The sequence below is a fragment of the Dunckerocampus dactyliophorus genome, chromosome 15 (assembly GCF_027744805.1).
Source record: "Dunckerocampus dactyliophorus isolate RoL2022-P2 chromosome 15, RoL_Ddac_1.1, whole genome shotgun sequence".
NCBI lineage: Eukaryota > Metazoa > Chordata > Actinopteri > Syngnathiformes > Syngnathidae > Dunckerocampus > Dunckerocampus dactyliophorus.
The window spans coordinates 21,526,139-21,544,355 of NC_072833.1; the positions used below are offsets into that span (position 1 = coordinate 21,526,139).

The window sequence follows — 18,217 nt, forward strand, 5'->3', positions numbered from 1 at the left end:
TCTTTTATTGCAGTACACTTTGGAGACCACAGGTGACCCAATCACGCACACCTGGCCTAGTCAGTGAGGGCCTTCTTAAGCTGCCATCTAGCTTGTACTCGTTGCCAGATTATTTCCAACCTCTTGCCAACTACCTGCTTTCTCCAGCATCTAGTACCTTGTGTTGTTCTGGTCAGTACTACCTTTTGCCCGACCATTCCCTGCAGTGGAAGCTCCCTGCAGCAGTAAGTGTTATTTGTATTTTCCTGCTTGATTACTCAGCAGTGATTTTTCATTGTATTTTCCTGCTTATGTTTTTGTGCAGCGTTTTCTGTTCTTGCCTTTTTCCCCGTGCTGTATCAGGTCACTTTCTGTTGATACTTTACCTTTTTGCCTTTGTTGGACCTTTTTACATTTTTCCCACATTGTGGTCACCATCTGTTATAATAAATTATTATTTAAAAGGACTTGCTCGACTCTGCATAGTGATTCCAATACCCGGCTTAGCCGAAACGTAACACAATTCATTTTTGGAAAACTGTGATATAGCGAGGGAGCGATCATCGAACTGCGAACTTGCCAGGGACGACTGTGTAATGATTTTTTCTAGTTATTGCAATATTTTATTGATATTCACTAAATTACTTGTATTATAATTATTCTGTTCCGATTTGTCTGGAGCTGTGGAATGCTTGAGCCCCGGTATGCAGAGACAGAGGCTATGTGCAAATAAAAGCCTTTTAATAAACACGAGCAGGTGCAAAAAGTAAACAAAAAGCGACAGAGAAAAAAAGGCTCTGTAAAATCACAAACAAGTGCGGGTGCTGCTGAGTGGTTCGCCTCACCCCAAAGCAGTCACAAGGGGTCAGTACGCTGTCAGCTCCCGCGGCAAACTTGAGAGTATCGTGGAGCTCTACGCATCCATGAATCACGCAACCATGATTGATCTTTCAAGGCACACAGAATATTGTGTTGTATGGCTATATAAACATGGAGCCTACCAAAAGAAAGATTAGTCCCCCGTCTTTCATCAGAAACAAAGGTTTGTGTCTACCTTTCTCATTCTTTTGTAATCAGCAGTAGAACATAGGTAAGTTTCAGGAAAATATCAGTTCATGACTAAAAAAGGGAGAAAAGCAGCTTTTTGTGAAAAGATACAATTCAAGTTGTTACGTTCTGGTTGGTACTGGAGCTGTAGGAAGCTTGGCCCCCGGTATGCAGAAACGAGGCGTTTGGCGCGCAAACAAAAAAAAGTCTTTAATTGTACAGGTGCAGGGATAAACAAAAGGCAACAGAGGAGAAGCTCTGTGACAAAAGGTGCAGATAGTTCACGTGACAGCACTAACTAGGAGACGAGAAGCATGAGTCGCAATGGCAACGAACCAGCGCCGCACGTACGACGGCTCTGGCCTTTTAACCGCCGCAAATGACAATCGGCCGCAGCTGTCCGGCCACCAGGCGTGAAGCGGCTGTCTCCGCCACCACGCAGGAAGTACAGCTCTTCAAAATAAAAGGAAACCTAACACAACTTTTACTTTGACACAAATATTTTGCTTTTGTGACATCTCAAATATCTAAACAACTATACCACAACATAAACAACATCAAAAAGGGTTGTTTTATAGCAAAATAACTATTTACAAATATAACACCATCAACTATTTACAATTTTTGCATTTGGAACTGAATTGTGTGTGTGCGTGTGCATGCGTGAGAATTTCCCTACAATGCGTAACCTTCTGCACGCTACACTCCTCCCGTTCTTCCACTTCCTCCTTGCTTTCATGTATGTTTTTTCCATTCAAATTAACTGGACAACGAATGTCTTTTTACTCACTTATCATAACAGAAAGGAGAAACAGGATCAGCCCCTCAAAGCCCCCCTGCGGCACTTGTTTTTTTTGCATGCCAATCTTCAGTAAAGACACAACTGTTACCTGGATGCTGCCTTTTCTTTTTGTTTTGCCCGTTTTAATTTGTTTTATTGTGTGGTGCTTTGTTGATGTTGTGGTGTTTGATTGTAAAGTTAGAAATTTGCATGCAGAGATTTGACCTTGTCTGTTAAGATGGGTCTTTGTTTTTGTATTTTACAATATATTATATTTTTTGGAGCTGTTCATTGAGGAATTAAATAAATCCATTTAATTGGCAAGCATTTAATATAATCGAGGAAAAGGCTTCTTGAGACGTCATCTGTACTTCTGTGTAGAAGGTGTCGGACGTTTCGCTCCTCATCCGAAGAGCTTCGTCAGCAAACAGTTTGCAGTCAGTTTGCTGACGAAGCTCTTCGGATGAGGAGCGAAACGTCCGACACCTTCTACACAGAAGTACAGATGACGTCTCAAGAAGCCTTTTCCTCGATGGACAACTCCTGTACGACTGAGAGCCTACACAGACGCATTTAATATAATGTATTTTTTTACATTAGTAATTCATTTTACACGATACACATATTTTGGTAATAAATTAAGAAAAAAAATCTCAGAAGCCACTTGGGAGCCAAAAGAGCCGGCTCTTTTTAGTGAGCCGAGCCAAAAGAACCGCCTCTCTAAAAAGAGCCGAAACATCCATCAGCGAAACCAGGACAATGAACTAGCAAAGTTGAAACGACTCCATTGAGTTTATAAATCAAATCCCACTGATAACAAATTACAGGTGCACACACAGTTCTGCTGGGGTAAAGCGGCTGCACGTTACACCCGTCAGGAAGTACATAATACTAAATAAAAGACGTTTCGTCTCTCATCCGAGCAGGCTTGATTAGTTCATGCTCGAAGACTGCTCGGCTGAAAAGCGAAACGTCCGGTTGCGATCGATTGAAAGTCCTGAGAATACAATGACCTGGATGAATGAGAATATTCACAGACAATACAAAATAAAAGCGCAGAACAGGAAGTAACACTTCCTGTCCTGCGGAGCATGACAGATTCAAATAATCATGATACTGATGTATCATTAAAAGGAGGAGAAGTCATCGTAATAATGTTAATCAATAATTATTATATTATTTCTGTATACATACATTATTAGAGTTATTGGATGGGTGTGACTTGACACTATGGGTATGTTCCACTATAAAACGAAGTTATATTCAAAAGTAATATCATGAATTCATTACATACTTCATTAAGTTTAAAAGCCTTGTAATGCCCTACTATTATAATTGTAAAATAATTTGAAAAAATGCATACACATATAAATTGCAAAATCCTGTTATATGCTGCTATTAAACAATATTTGATTATTAAAAACAATCAATTCTACTGATATATTGTACTATTAGAATAATGAATTCTATTATATATCAGGAGGAGGAGGAGTCATAATAACGTGAATAAATGACAGACATGCGCTGTTGGCTCACTACTGGTGACATCTGCTGCCATGGCAACACCATTGTGTTTCCTACATCTCCCCCTCCCCCCAAGGCCACCTCCCAGCTCGCTTTCTCACCCCCCCCCCCCCCCCCCCCCGCCCCCCAACCGAGCCACCATACACGCCCCACCAGCACCTTTGTCCGCCTGCCTCTTATTATTATTATTTTTATTATTGTTATTCGTGGACCGAGGAGGGCGCGTCTTGACAATATGTTCCACTGAACGGGGAGGGCAGGGGAGCCGTGGGGGGTGACTCAAGTGATATAAAGACAACAGAAGAGGGATTTTTTGTGTTTGTTTGATTTCTGCATTTTCCACAGCAATGAATGAGGACTACCAGTACAGAATGGACCCCAGCGATCGTCTTAACAGTCTGGGACAGAGGAGGAAGAGACCCAAGAAGGTAAATGACTGGAACATTTTGTATTTTTATGTGATAATTATTATTATCACTACACATATATTGTGATATTTACCCCTCAGTGGTGAGTAATAGTAGTAGTAGTAGTAGAAGGAGGAGGAGGAGGAGGGGACCTCTCACATGACAGGGTGGGTCCCACCTCAGCTCCCCTCTTTGTGTTAATTTCATCAGCTTACAAAAACATCATCATCATCATCCTGGAGGTCCCCACCACCCCCCCACCCGTTATTTTTTTAATATGATACACAGTATAATAGCTAAACAAAAGACGGGGGGTTATATTTACATGTTCTTTAGAGATATAGAGAGATATAAAGAGATATTATAAACCACAACATGTACACGTACTGTATAGTAAAGTAAATATCTGAAGTGATTATAATAAAGTATGATGTAAAAATAAATGAAAACCAATATCTGTTGAATAATGTATTAATAATTTCATATATTAAATAATGTGATCATAATTCAACATACTGGAATTAAAATAATTTAATTTAAAATCATTTCAATATTTTAAAATAAAAATTATGTTTACCAGTCTTCCATATATAGAATTTATGTCATTCGTTGTTCTTTAGGATTTTACATTGTACACATAGTGCCTCTTAGTGTTTTTAAAGGTGTATTCCAAGCTCCTCCGCTCTCCTTTATCCCTTTATTGCATCACGTTGTTTCTAGGTCAGTAGAAAAGACTTAATCCTCTCCTCTAAGAATACACACTTACAGTAGTGTTGTCCACGCCCATGTGTGTTAATACCTCTAACATACTAATCCACACAGTCAGCAAGACTTGTGTCCCACGTTTAAGCTTCTTCTTCTCTTCTCTTTTTTTTTTTTGACATCTCGGACATCACGTTATGCACTATACACTTGGAGTATCATTCCAAGATAACGACATCTTTGATTTTGTTCTTCCGGAGCAGCCGTGATCATAAAGATGGTGGTCGGGGAATCGGGACAGGTAAGATGTTTTGTCCTTTGGAGGTACTGAGCTGAAGAAGCAAGAGTAGAAAGTCAGTTATTAACGATGAAGGCAAATAAAACTAAGATCCAAACGTCCAACAGACTCAACTATATGGATGGCGTTTGGAGCTCTTTAACGCTGGTTTAGGCGCTTGTAAAAATGCAACATTTTGGCGATGGAGGCAAGGAAAAACACATTTAGCAACATGGACTGCAAATATAGTTATTTCAACCTGGTTTACATGCTAGTAGAAACTTTTTGGCGGCACAGTAAAGGAAAAACTATTTAAAACTCCTCAACATTACGCAACATGGATGGCGATTGTTGCCTTTTAACCCTAACAGAAACTTTTTGGTGACAAAGACAAAGAAAAACTCCATCAAAGGCCATTTTCTGGCATCGGAGGAAACTGACAAATAGATCTCCGGCAGACTCTGTTAGCAACATGGGTGGTGATTGAGTGTAAATGTTTAAACCTAGTTTGGGGGTCTTGAGGTAAATAAACTACTGTAGAAAAGCAACTTTTTGATGATGGACACAACTAGGGTCGCAGGTATGCCGGAGCCGATCAAGTGAGAGGCGGGGTAAACCCTGGACTGGTCGCCAGCCAATCGCAGGGCACATATAGACAACCATTCACACCTATGGACAATTAAGAGTCTCCAATTAACCTTACCTAACCAAACTTAATATTTAATTAATTACATTGTATTGTTTTACACATTTTATTAGTATTTTAGGGAAACATTTTGTTGTTTGGATTTAATGTATCTCCCAGTGAACAGGAAGAGATAGCTAAATGAAAAGCTCTTCTCCCACTACGAAAGTTTTGGATCATTTCAGAGATTTTAAGGCTACAATTCTTGGTCACAAGAACAGTAGGCTATAGCTTGCTGACAGCAACAGCCTGAACCTTGTCAGGTGCATGGCACAAATTGGTTGCATTAAGCAAGTTACGATCACCGCTAGGAAGACAAGCTAACCGTCACTAATTGGTAATCATAAAAGCAGTTGCCCAGCAGAATGTGACCCGACAACAACTTCTCTGAGCCCATCCGGCTCAGAGGAAACGTCTGAGGAGGCACCAGAAACAGTGGAATATAACAGAGGAAGAGAGGGAAGACACTATTGATGTTTTACATGCAGCTTTATTGCTTGCAGAGAGAAGGAACACAGCTCATGACTGGCAAATTACTGATCTGTAACAGACACAACAATCTCTCAGAGCACTGATGGAGGAGAATTGACAACTAAAACAACATATGAGGCTTCTTAAACAAAGCACTACGACGAGCTTTCAAGCAAGCAAATAATCGGCTTATAAAGCGATTGAGATTGAAGATGGATGACATGGAACAGGATACACGCATGAATGATGTGATTGTGCCTGGTCTCTGCATCAAACCCAGGTCCGATCCCATGGCTGTTGAGAACAGAAGAGAAGAACCACAAGAAATGGATGTTGCTTCAATAGAGCAACAGGTGGTTACATTTCTACACTCCAAAGGAAATATTAGGAAAAATAAAAGCCCCAGCCCTGAGCCCAGTCCCAAAGCCCGACCGGAGGTGCCTGCATATGCCACACTGGCTCGCCTCGCCCAGTGAGCAACAAGCGTTACGTAAAGTGCACCACCAACAAAATCTTTGAGCTGCAGTGATGCAGATCATTAAGGCTGATTGTTGTAACGCATCGACCAGCTCCAGTCACAACAAAATTCCCCTTCTCCTATCAATCGCCATCACTTTGAACCCTGAAGATGAGCCACAAAAAGAGGGGTGCCTAAAGTGCGAGCAAGGCGCCGTCTGCGGCCTGTGGCTCATGTGTCAAATGCCCAAGGCACACAGCAGAAACCAAATAAAAAAAGGTATCTATTGACTGAATAAGTAATGCAATAGGACACGCCCGGGCAATACTTTTACTAACATGAAAAACGGGGTGTGTTCAGACAAATGATGCTATCTTCTAAGTGGTGCATGCGATCCAGACGTAAATATCTGGAAATAAAAGCTGAAATGTTGCTCTCTTTTCTCATATTCATCATTTGATCAGTCTAGAGCAAAATTAAAGAAATTCACCTCACTGTTGCAATACTTGTGGAGGGCACTGTTCATCCGTCAACATCAACACCACAATACAAAGGATTGCTGGACAAGAAGATCTGGAATTGGAAGGTTTTCAGATTATATTGGACATAAGTATGACATAAATCTGGACACTATTTATTTACAAATGGCAGCAACAACTGCTTTTACGACACAGATGATTGATATAAGAGCATTAAACCTGACAATAAATTGTCAATCATACATTTTAGCATACAAGAACAAAACCTGAATATTTTACAGATGTAAATACTAAAAAGGACAAAAATGATGAAGCAGTTAGAGACTTCAACAACAACAAGTGCAACAAGTTTGGCGGAGAATGCCAAACTGACAAAGAAGAAATAAAACAATGCACTGTATGTTCAGCACAGCAAGCGAAAAATGAATACGTCATCTTGATGACACAGTCATGCGGGAGGCGTCTCGCTTTTGCTGCCTGACCTCCTGCACGTCAGCATCTCTCATTTTACACTTTCCGTAAACGATTTGCCTTTTATGCGGTGGGCTTTCTGGGATTGAGTTGGCGGTCGTGGAAAAAAATGGACAGTCACAATCTGAATTGGACATTGATTGGCTGTCATTGTGTTGTTTAGTATAAGCTAATGCAGGCTTCCATTGTAGTTGGGAGGGCAAGGTGAGGAGCAACTATGGTTTGGTTTGATTCGATACTTTAGTGTCACAGTTCTATATATTTTTGATACAAAAAAGACATTTTGGAGAAGATGGAAAAGACCCTACTTGCACCTTCTTTCCATCTCCAGCTAAACTTAAGCACATTTTGGTTGGCTGCAAGACAAGCCTGGCACGAGGCCGATACACCTGGCACAACTGGGGACTAAAGGGCCTTGCAGCTATGATGGAGAATAGATGGGAGTTTGTCAATGCCCTACCTTCGCTGTCATATCATCCTACTGTACTTCCTCAGGACAGTTTGTTCGTGAAGGGCCTACACATCACATCAGAGGCCAGGCAGCTGGGTGCAGCACAAAACTGGGATCTCCTCGCTGACCTTGAACAGAGACTCTGCTTCCCAACGGAAATTTCCACCACCAACCTTGTGCTCCGGTCCCCTCTAACACAAAGTGTGCACATCATAGAGCCTCACAGTGCCCTGAGAGGATGAAGCGGGTGAAGCCTATGAGCACAAAAGATTTCTGTACGTCGGGGTTAGACAGCCAATGTATACCCAATTGAAGTTGACTGCAGGGGATTTGTGGGTCAGGCAACCACAAGGCTTCTCAGGATCAAGGGAATTCGAGGACAGGCCCATCATCAAGCCATCAAAGCTCTGCCTGCAGCTGCCGAAAGGGCCAGTCAGTGGCTGTGGATTAGGAGGAGTGGCAACACCTGGGGTCCAAAATACTGCAATATGATGGTAGTGACGAAGTGGGAGGAGGAAGGGGCTAAAATGATGCTGTTCAGCCCTGTGGAGGTGTCGTGGGCCTCCTCAACGAAACACCAAAGAAGAGGGGTGCCCACCTGGTGACCCCTGAAATGCCTTCTTGAATTGTATGCAACCAGATACAAGTTTGTCTCAGGGGGGACAACAGAGTCCCCTGCGCGCTGGACTCCTGGATAACATCATATCCTGTGTTTTACAAAACTATCTGGTACAGCTGTACCTGCCTCATTTTCTGCAGTGCATATGTAAGTCAGAACCATATAACACAAAGACAGCACCTTGTAAAAATAATCTCCAAGTAGCTACTCCCGTCGTAGTGCTGCTCAAATTATTCTTTCTCCCACGTCCATGTTTCTCAATAAATGGTCTCCGAATGAGTTACACAGTGAAACAGTGGCACGGATTTTAAGCTGAAAGTTTGGACATAACCTGGTAGGGAGCCTAAGTTAATGTGATGATAGAACTGCTTTAAAAGAGAGCCGCCTTCGTTGAACAGGCAAGCCCAGCTTTAAACTCAACAACCCACTAAACCCACTAACCCACTAAACTCACTTGGTCATAACACAGAGGCCATAACATAATTAATGAACTAAATTAGTTACCACTGTTAACACGCTATTTTTGACAGTCACGACACACTCAACTCACGAGATGAGACGATACACAATATTGGGTCCGAGAGAACAAGATGATATGTTAACATTACTTTTAAGAAAACTACATTGACAAAATATAGTAGTGGACAAACAGACTTTTTTATTTAACTGAGTGACAAAACAATGCAGGTACATTTTTAAATGTTTTATAACTTTGCATGCATGACCTAAGCACGATGCTCAGCGTGATGCTTTAAACTGTCAAACATTTTTCCACAAATTGAAACGCAAACTAAAAATTATGAGTTAAAATAATGACGGCAGTTGTAGCTACTACTACTAATTATTTATTTATTATTCTAATCATGTAGTTGTGTAAAGACACATGCAAAATAGACAGATTATGGTCACGCTGAAAGAACTACAGTTCCCATGATGCTTAGAGTGTCGAACCAGGAAGTGAATAAGTCTGAAGCATAGTCTGAATTAGACACTAGTATGACATGTTTTGCTAGTAGTCGTCTACAGCGATCGTGTTTTGATCTGCATATGACTTAACGTTTGATTAACTTTACGTACGTTTGCTCAAATATTGTAATTACTACAACTTCTGCTTAGGTGTTACACCACCACAGCTGTCAATGTTTATTAAGGCTCGAGCAAAGCCTCGGCAAAGGCCTTATTGTATCTGCTGTGTTTGTTATTACTATTCTTCTCCGTCTTTTCCCACATTTTGGGGGGCTGCAACATGCATGGAAACTGACCAAAATTTGCACACATGTCAAGCCCAGCAAAAATGTTTATAGTTCTGTGGTCCCGAACACGGACTCCCAAAACTCACTGGCCCATAATCCCTTCTTGCTACATTTGCCACCAGTTTCACAGATCGTCATGAAATTTGGTGGAGATGGACTGTCATGACAGGACAGTCATAAAAGTCAGCAGAACCTATGTTACTACACTTAATGGGCCATTTTGGTCTTTTCAAGGTAAGACCAGGGGTCATATTTTTACAAACTCCTCCTAGGGACTTTGACCAAATGGGCCCTCATCCGAACCACGGATACTAGACAGATGGCTGACGATAGTTTTCGAACAGATTGAGACTGCGCCGTACTACGTGGGATCCACCTTTGATGGCTCAATAAGCGGGCCTGCTGGCGCAGGCTTCAATATTAATTGATGAAGATGATGATACTCTGGTATGATGATACGATGTGTATTATGGTGACACCCTAATGACAACTGCTTTTTTATCGCTTTGAAATAATAAAATAATAAAATAAAATAAAATAATAAAATAAAAACACCAAAATAATGATGTCATCTACAATGTACAAATTAATTCTGTACATTTCAAATGTTGTATCCTCACCTTTATACACACAGGGGCTGATCTGCTAAGATCCCAAATAACGAGCGCTAAATTGCGTGCGCAAATTAAAAAATTGCACGTACTACGAGTGGACATGTTGCAAGTGATCGAGGAAGACTGTTTGCTCAATTTTTAACAGGTGTATAAGTAGTGCGGACAGCCCTATTTAAATGATGATTTTGCGTGTGGTACCAATTGTCTGGGAGAGTAGAGTGGCTGTAAAGAAAAAAATGATGTTTGAAGACATGGAGTTGGAGGTTTTGGTGGAGGATGCAAATAAACACACTAGTAAACTTCAGCAAAGATATGGCATCATCATAATAATGATATGTCAGTTTATTTTGTCATTTAATATAGAGTAATCCCTCATTTATCGCAGTTAATTGGCTCCGTAATATGTGAATTTCTGCCAAGTAGGATTCCTTCTTTTTTAATGGAATATTTTCGGAGTAATGGCATAGAAAACCTGTTTACAATCTTCTAAATATGTTTTTCAATATTAAAAGAGCCCTCTACTCCTCCATGGATCACCACCTTATCGTGTTGGAAGGGTTTGAGTGCCCGAGTGATCCTAGGAGCTTTATATATGCCCCTGGTAGTGTCTCCCAAGGCAAGCAGGCAAGCAGACGGGCCAGACCAAGATTGATTCAGAAGACCCCATGAATAAAAGCAAGAGGAGGGACCGCACCTCGCACTGACGTGGGATACCGGGGCCTCACGCTGGAGCCAGGCCCTGGGCAAAGGCTCGCCTGCGAGCACCTGGTGGTCAGGCCTTCACCCGTGGGGTCCGGCAGGGCCCACCCAGAAGAAGCCACACGGGATCTCCCCCCCGTAGACCCACCACCTGCGGGGCAAGCATAAGGGTCCGGTGTAATGTGTTTTGGGTGGCGGTCGAGGACAGGCGCTGGGGTGACCTGGCCCTTGGCGGCCAAATCTGGTTCTTGGAACATGAAATGTCACTTCTCTGGTGGGGAAGGAGCCCGAACTTCTGCGAGAGGTTGAGGCATTCCGACTAAACAAAGTTGGACTCAACTTGACCCACAGGTTCTGGAACCAAAGTCCTCGAAAGGGGCTGGACCTTGTTCTACTCTGGAGTTGCTGCAAGGTGCAGGTGGTGAGCTGGTGTGGGATTATTAATAGCCCCGCGGCTCGGTGCCTCTGTGTTGGAGTCATCCCCGGTGAACGAGAGGGTCGTTTCCCTATGCCTTCGGGTTGGGGAAAGGGTCCTGACTGTCGTTTGTGCGTACACGCGAAACGGCAGTTCAGAGTACCCAGTCTTCCAGGAGTCCATCAGAGGGGTGCTGGAGAGCACCCCAACTAGTGACTCCATCGTTCTACTGGAAGACTTCAACGCCAAGTGGCCAATGACAGTGTGACCTGGAGGGGCGTGATTGGGAGGAACGGCCTCCCTGTTCTGAAACTGTGAGGTGTGATGTTCACGAACCACAGTTTGTCCATATCAAACACCATGTTTGAACATAAGGATGTCCACAAGTGCACTTGGCACAGGACACCCTAGGCCGCAGGTCTATAATCGACTTTGTAGTCGTATCATCAGACTGGGTTTGCATGTTCTGGACAAACGGGTGAAGAGAGGGGCTGAGCTGTCAACTCATCACCACCTGGTGATGGATTAGATGGCGGGGGAGGATGCTGGACAGACTTGGGAGACCCAAACGTGTAGTGAGGGTGTGCTGGGAACGTCTGGCAGAATCTCCTTTTCCTCGAGTCTTCAACTCTCACCTCCAGCAGAGCTTTGCCTGCATCTCGGGGGACGACGAGGATATCGAGTCTGAATGGGCCGTATTCCATGCCTCCGTTGTTGAGGCAGCCGATCGGAGCTGCAGCCGCAAGGTGGTCGGTGCCAGTCGTAGCGGCAAGCCCCAAACCCGATGGTGGACACCAGAGGTCAGGGCTGCCATCAAGCTGAAGAAGGAATCCTATTGAGCATGGATAAGAGGCCTCAAGACATGAAATAACACCCATATAGTCATCTTTACATTCGTATCACTTGAGAGAGTAGATATTTTCAGACAGAGGCGGCCGGTGCATTCAGTCAACTGTAACGAGCATAAATAAAACTGCTCGGTTCAAACAACTCTAAAACATCAACACAACAACAGCATCTGAAGCATTTCACAATCAATATTTATCTAATAACATGGCAAAAATATAAAACCTTTTGAGTAAAATATATCTACTTACCAGAGACGTCAATTATCTTCTCCTCAGTCAGCCATTGTTGGCAAAACTTATCGAGATGAACAGTTTTGCTCTGATCAACCAATCAGGACTGGGGGCCTGCCTCTTTGCTCTGATCAACCAACCAGAACTGGGGGCTTGCAAGATGGCCCTGAAAGGCGAATCAAAAGTCTTAATAGATTAAAAAAAACAGGACCATTGCTAATTGTGTGTATGTGACAGGAGCCAACACTCTTGATTCTGAAGGCCTGGGCAGATTACATTGATATGGCAACACATAGAAGCTGAAATCTGATTGGACAAAAACATCTCACCTACACACACACTACTGGAAGCACTGCAGCCAAGAAACAATATATGAAATGAAGATAATAGATTGTTGGGAATAAATTAATATAATTTAATGTAACAAATACTACAATTTAAGTTAGAAATGTAGGTTAGTACTTCTGGTCATGGATAGGCCAGCAGAGAAGGCCTTGCTGGCCCTGACCGCATAGTACTGTAATCAGTCAAAATAAGCCATTTAAGACATACATAAAACTCATGTCCTCATGTGTGTTGCAATAAATGTGTTCCGTTGGGAGGACAAGAAGTGACGTCGGGCGTTCAGAGCTGAGTTTTAGCTTGCCGTGTGTTACGGCCGCAACAGTAGTTATTATTATTATTATTATTATTATGTTATTCTTATTATTGTGCCTGTTGTGAGATAATTTAAACCTAAAATGCTAAAATAAAAGCCTGTTGTTCCAGCGATCAAGCCTCGTGCTTGTATCACCGAACAATTACTGACAACTAATGATCAATGTAGAATACTCCATTAAACAATTTGAATGCATCTTCTTAATGGCTTATATTTGTATTTTGGTTCATTTATCCATTTTTATGCTTGAAAATGCTTCATTTATTTTATAAAAATACGTACAATTTGCTTTAATATGCATATTTTTTTACTACTAACAGGACGTATACAACCACAACCTCTTTCTGTTTATTTAGACCACACATACAAGCATAATAAAGACTTTATTGTGATGTTCGGCGTGTCCGTTAAAGCACCTTGCGGTCGTCTATTGACAGTGAGGAAGTGTTTCTCTCGGATGACGAGCAGACAAGAGAGATGTTTGTGAGTTGGAGGTACATGTATGGTGTTGGAATTAGCAGCATGTGTCTGTGGATGCTATTGTGCCTCTGTCTACCGTCACAACAGAGGGGTGTGCCTTGACATGATGCGTATGTGTTAATAATGCAAAAAAATTTAACGTAATGAAAGAAAAAAAAAATGGTTACCTCATACTGTATATATGACATAGCAAGCAAAATTTAAAGATATGTTCGAACCAATTTGAATAAAGTATGACTTGAATATATATGGATATATCATCTGTTTAAATCACTATAAATGCTTTAAAACTTGCCTTAAATTGTCACAAACATCCGACAAAATGGCAACGTATCTTGAGTGTAACACAGAGCCAGTGGATGGACATTGTTTCCGTGCGAGACTCAACACTGTGTTCTTCAAAGCATTGTTAGTTAGCACAAGACACAAGCTCTTTTTCACTCAGGGCCCTGTAGGTTTGGATTTTTTTTCTCCCTTAATAATAATAACTTTCATTTAAAAACTGTATTTTGTGTTCAGTTGGGTTGTCATTTACTGGTATTTTATTTTTTGGATGATCTGAAACATTGAAGTGTGACAAACATGCAACGCTTATTTTGTTTTGTAATTGCATTACCAAGTACTTTTAAAATTTAATTTTTTAAAACAGTGTATCTTTTTAAAGGTAGATTTTTGAATGGATCAAATCTTTAATATGCAGTTTACTGAAATAGTATAAGATTTTTTTTTATTGTGAAAATATTATATATTTTTTTACTTTCTATATTGCATCTAATTAATCTTCATATTGAAAGTATATTTTATTAAAATGTGCATTTTTACACTTCATTTTTTTATTATGTTTTATCTATTGTAGATAATTTTATACATTTTAAAAATAATTTTCCCACTCTTTTCACTGAAGCAAACCACACCTTGCCCGGCCATCACTGTGTCCACCCCTCTGGTTTGTGCAAAAGTGGTATCTCCCGTGTGTGCCTGTCTTTTTAAAGGACCACTGCAGATGTCCCCCTCCTGTCTCTTGCATGTTTGTTCCGGCACATTCGCCACGCCCTCCCTCCCTCTCTCCTCCTATAACTCCACCATCCTCTGGCTCACGCATGAGCACGTCGCTCGCTTTAAAAGGAACGCCTCCTACCTCTCCTCTGCACTCCATCCGGGCAACTGAGATGATGCTACACTGAGGTGTTAGCGTTATTTAAATTCTCTTTATATTTGGAGTGGAGAGTTAGCGCTTAGTTTTAGCCGCAACCATGGCGCACGCTGCTGCCCACATAAAGAAGGCCAGGTCTGAAATGGATCAACCTGCTGATCTGAAGGCTCTGGAAAAAGCCAAAGAGAGACGGCGGCGTTCCCGGGAACAGGCAAAGCGCAAGGTAGTTAGGAGAGATAGCATCCACCAACCATCGCTCACCACCGCCCACCGCCCGTCTTTTTTGTGTTTGGTGACTTCATCCCACGTCCTGTCATCATCACCATCATCATCACTGTGCATCACAACTATTGTTTATCCACCAAATTACCTTTTATTGCAATGACGGTGACAACATACGACACCTTGCTAGCAAGCTCGGTGCTATCTTTACTGTGCATCTAAACAGCAATAAAAACAGATGGGACTAAAAAGATATTTAAAAAGGTCCTTCACCCACAAGAAACTGTCTGACAGTCCTGTCAAGCCAAAGAGACTACCATAGAATCTTACCATAGAAAATTAAGTATAAAACATACTATAATAAAACCAGCAACAGCGCAAAAGTACTAGGAGATAAGCTCGCAGCTCTCGCAGGAAGCTACGAAAGCTGTGTAGTCCAAAAAGCTAAAAGGAATGGGAAAAACAGGAAGTGGAAAACGTAGCATAATAAAACCAGTAACAGCGTTAAATTGATAGGAAGTCAGCTACCTGCGAGAGCTGGAAGCTATGTAAGTCTTTTCTGCACAAAAAGCTTCCTTGTTATTGAGCCAAAAAGAATGGGATCCTAAATAATAAGAAATAGAAAACTTGCCATAGTACAACAAGCAACAGTGCTAAATTGATAGGTGGCGAGCAAGTAGCTAGCACAGGAAACTACAAAAGTCCTTTGTCCATAATAACAAGTGTTGTGCAAAATAATACAAACATTAAACACATCACACAGCAACTTAACACTCAAATGTTATACCTCCGAAATATACCCTGTAGAAACATGTACCAATATGAGTTTAATATGAACATTTTAAAGGTTTCCCATACTTTTTTTTGTTTGATAAAACCATTTCATTGGAGGAGCATTGAAAGCATAGAAAATGGTGGATGCCGCTGAGGACGCTAGAGGACGCGGAGCCCAATCCCCAGGGGGAAGCTGACGTCACTGCAGCGCCCAGATGAATGCATTGCTCAGACGCAATCCCTTATGGGAAAACTTTCTTTTTTTTCATTTTAAACTCAGATTGGGACATGTTTTTATATTTGTTTGGTACATGGTTTAAGTGTTAACTTGCTGTGTGATTTAGTGTTAGTAAAGTGTACTTTGAAAGATGACACCGTGTTATATTGTTATACTCTTACATATAATGACCTCCTGCGTTTTCTAATGAGTTGACAAGCTTGTTGTGAGTGTACTGATAGCTCGTGATTGGCTCCTGCCAAAGAAAGAGCTCCCGTTTCTCACTGACTCGCGAGCGGCACAATATTTAAACAATTGGTAGTAGTTCTGAAGTAAAGGAGATGTCACCAGATTAGAATTTCGCCATAAATTAGTCGCACCACTGTATAAACCACAGGGTTCAAAGTTTAAGAAGAAAGTAGCGGCTTATATATCGGAATTTACGGTAATTACAACATGCAGCGCCACACACATCAAACCACATTGTCGTACCAATGGTGAGTCAGTATTCATTTTGTGCTTTTAATTCGATGTGCTTTTCTTTATATGTTTTTTCCATCTGTAAATTACGACAGCATGAGATTACTATAAGTGACCCCCCCTTCTGATCTGTCAGGGGTTTGACAGAACACGAGCTGGTGGGCTGATGGACTCAGAAAGGTTGGGGACCACTGACTATATGCTCTGCTGTTTTAAAGACCTCCTGCAAAAACGCTACACAAAGGTCAAAGTCAAAGATCTTCTCTGTGACAGGAGCAATCTGGAGTGGAATATTTGCGCTATTTCTTCCCTTGAGAGAGTTTTTTTTTCCTGCAGAGCCCCCTTGGGCACATAGGGGAAAACAATTTTGATCTGTAAAAAAAAATACTGGTGATACTTTGATCAGGAATTAGAATAGATATTATCACATTTAGGAGGTACAAAGTCCAGACTGTGATTACAATTCTCCTGCCTCGTCAGCTAATAGGGGATGTTTGCATCGAATCTTCAAATTAAGAGCAGCACATATGTTGAGTTTCTGACATGACAATGCTCACTTATAGGACAAGCAGTACACACAAGTTAAAGAATGCTAATCAGTGTATTTCCTTTCGAGTATCAGTACTCAAAGAGATGTGTTTCCAGCAACACTAGCTAGACCGGAGTTTGCATTTTATTTTCAAAAGCTGAACAACCATCACGGATCACTGAAAACTTGTTCCTATAGTTACAATATCACTTTATACCTCTACAATTGTGCAGTAATGGCACAAATACTGAAATGAAGCATTCCCAACCAATTTTTACCATGTGGAGGCAAACTATTGCCGGAAGTGTGTCGTGTAGCTTCACAAGAGTCATACAATCATCACAATACATTGCTAGAAATGGCCTAATCTTGTTTTAAAGCTAAGATATTTTACAAGCAATGCTAAGTACTGAATGAGAGGGATAATGCGAGCTAATTTTTGTGGAAAATTATTATTTTTTTTTTATCCCTCAAAACGATTTTCCCCATATTCCCTCCATATTTTTCCTTACACATGTTAGGAGGTTATGTTGGTTGTTGTTTTTTTTTTTTTTTACTTTGCTCCTTGAGGGAACTTTTGTTTTGTTTTGCCGCTAAAAGCTGTGACGAGATCCTCATCCTCGCTCTCTAACCCCCTCCCCCCATTTACGCCCCAGATTTACTTTTCCACGCGCTTATCTGTTTTTTCCTTCTAATCTCCTAGCTAGCCAACTGCTAGCTTCTTATACGATGCAATTTAAGGAAAATATTTGTTCCGGTGGGGGTAGTTTAGCGTTCGGTGTGGTTTAATGTGGCTGGTGCGTCAACCTATCCAGTAATTATTATGTAAAATGATGGAGATTTAATCTAAATGAATGTAGATATATATTTTCTGGTTTTGGTGCTGTATGACGGTTGTCCGGGATTGACAAAATCCTGGATTAGAGCGTTTGTAATCCGGATGTTGTGGCACTAGTCCTACGTTCCTCCAGCTCAGAGGGGATTCCACTATTGCCATGGCAACTAAAAAGGATGGGAGTATTTCTTTCTGTAAACTGCAAATTAAAAATTATCAAATAAAATTAAAAATCAGTCAAAATATGCATCTGATAGCAAAACACACACCAAAAAGTATGCATGTAGTTGAAAGTAATATTTTTTCCCTTGTGGATTGTTTTATTCTACATGCAAGTTTATATTAATCTCTATGCTATTGTGATTTTTGTCAAATGAATTATTTTACGATTGTTTCTGAAAAATAACAGCTTTTATCATGAATCATTGTAATTATTGCATGTAATATGACAAATTTAAA

The 18,217-nt window shown here is 41.1% G+C and overlaps 1 protein-coding gene across 10 annotated transcripts in view; it reads left to right on the plus strand.

The window, feature by feature from the left end:
• Positions 1-3,464: 3,464 nt before the first annotated feature.
• The window catches only part of ank2b (ankyrin 2b, neuronal), a 97,702-nt gene continuing 82,949 nt past the window's right edge, over positions 3,465-18,217 (plus strand). For 3 of the 10 annotated variants that reach the window (XM_054753913.1, XM_054753918.1, XM_054753919.1), the window contains exon 1: positions 14,638-14,924. In XM_054753913.1, coding sequence (XP_054609888.1) covers positions 14,802-14,924 — 123 coding nt within the window. In that variant the 5' untranslated portion in view covers positions 14,638-14,801. Of the gene's footprint in view, positions 3,760-4,533; positions 4,742-14,637; positions 14,925-18,217 lie in introns of those variants that run through there. The other 7 variants (XM_054753920.1, XM_054753921.1, XM_054753922.1 and 4 more) reach the window with 5 other exon arrangements.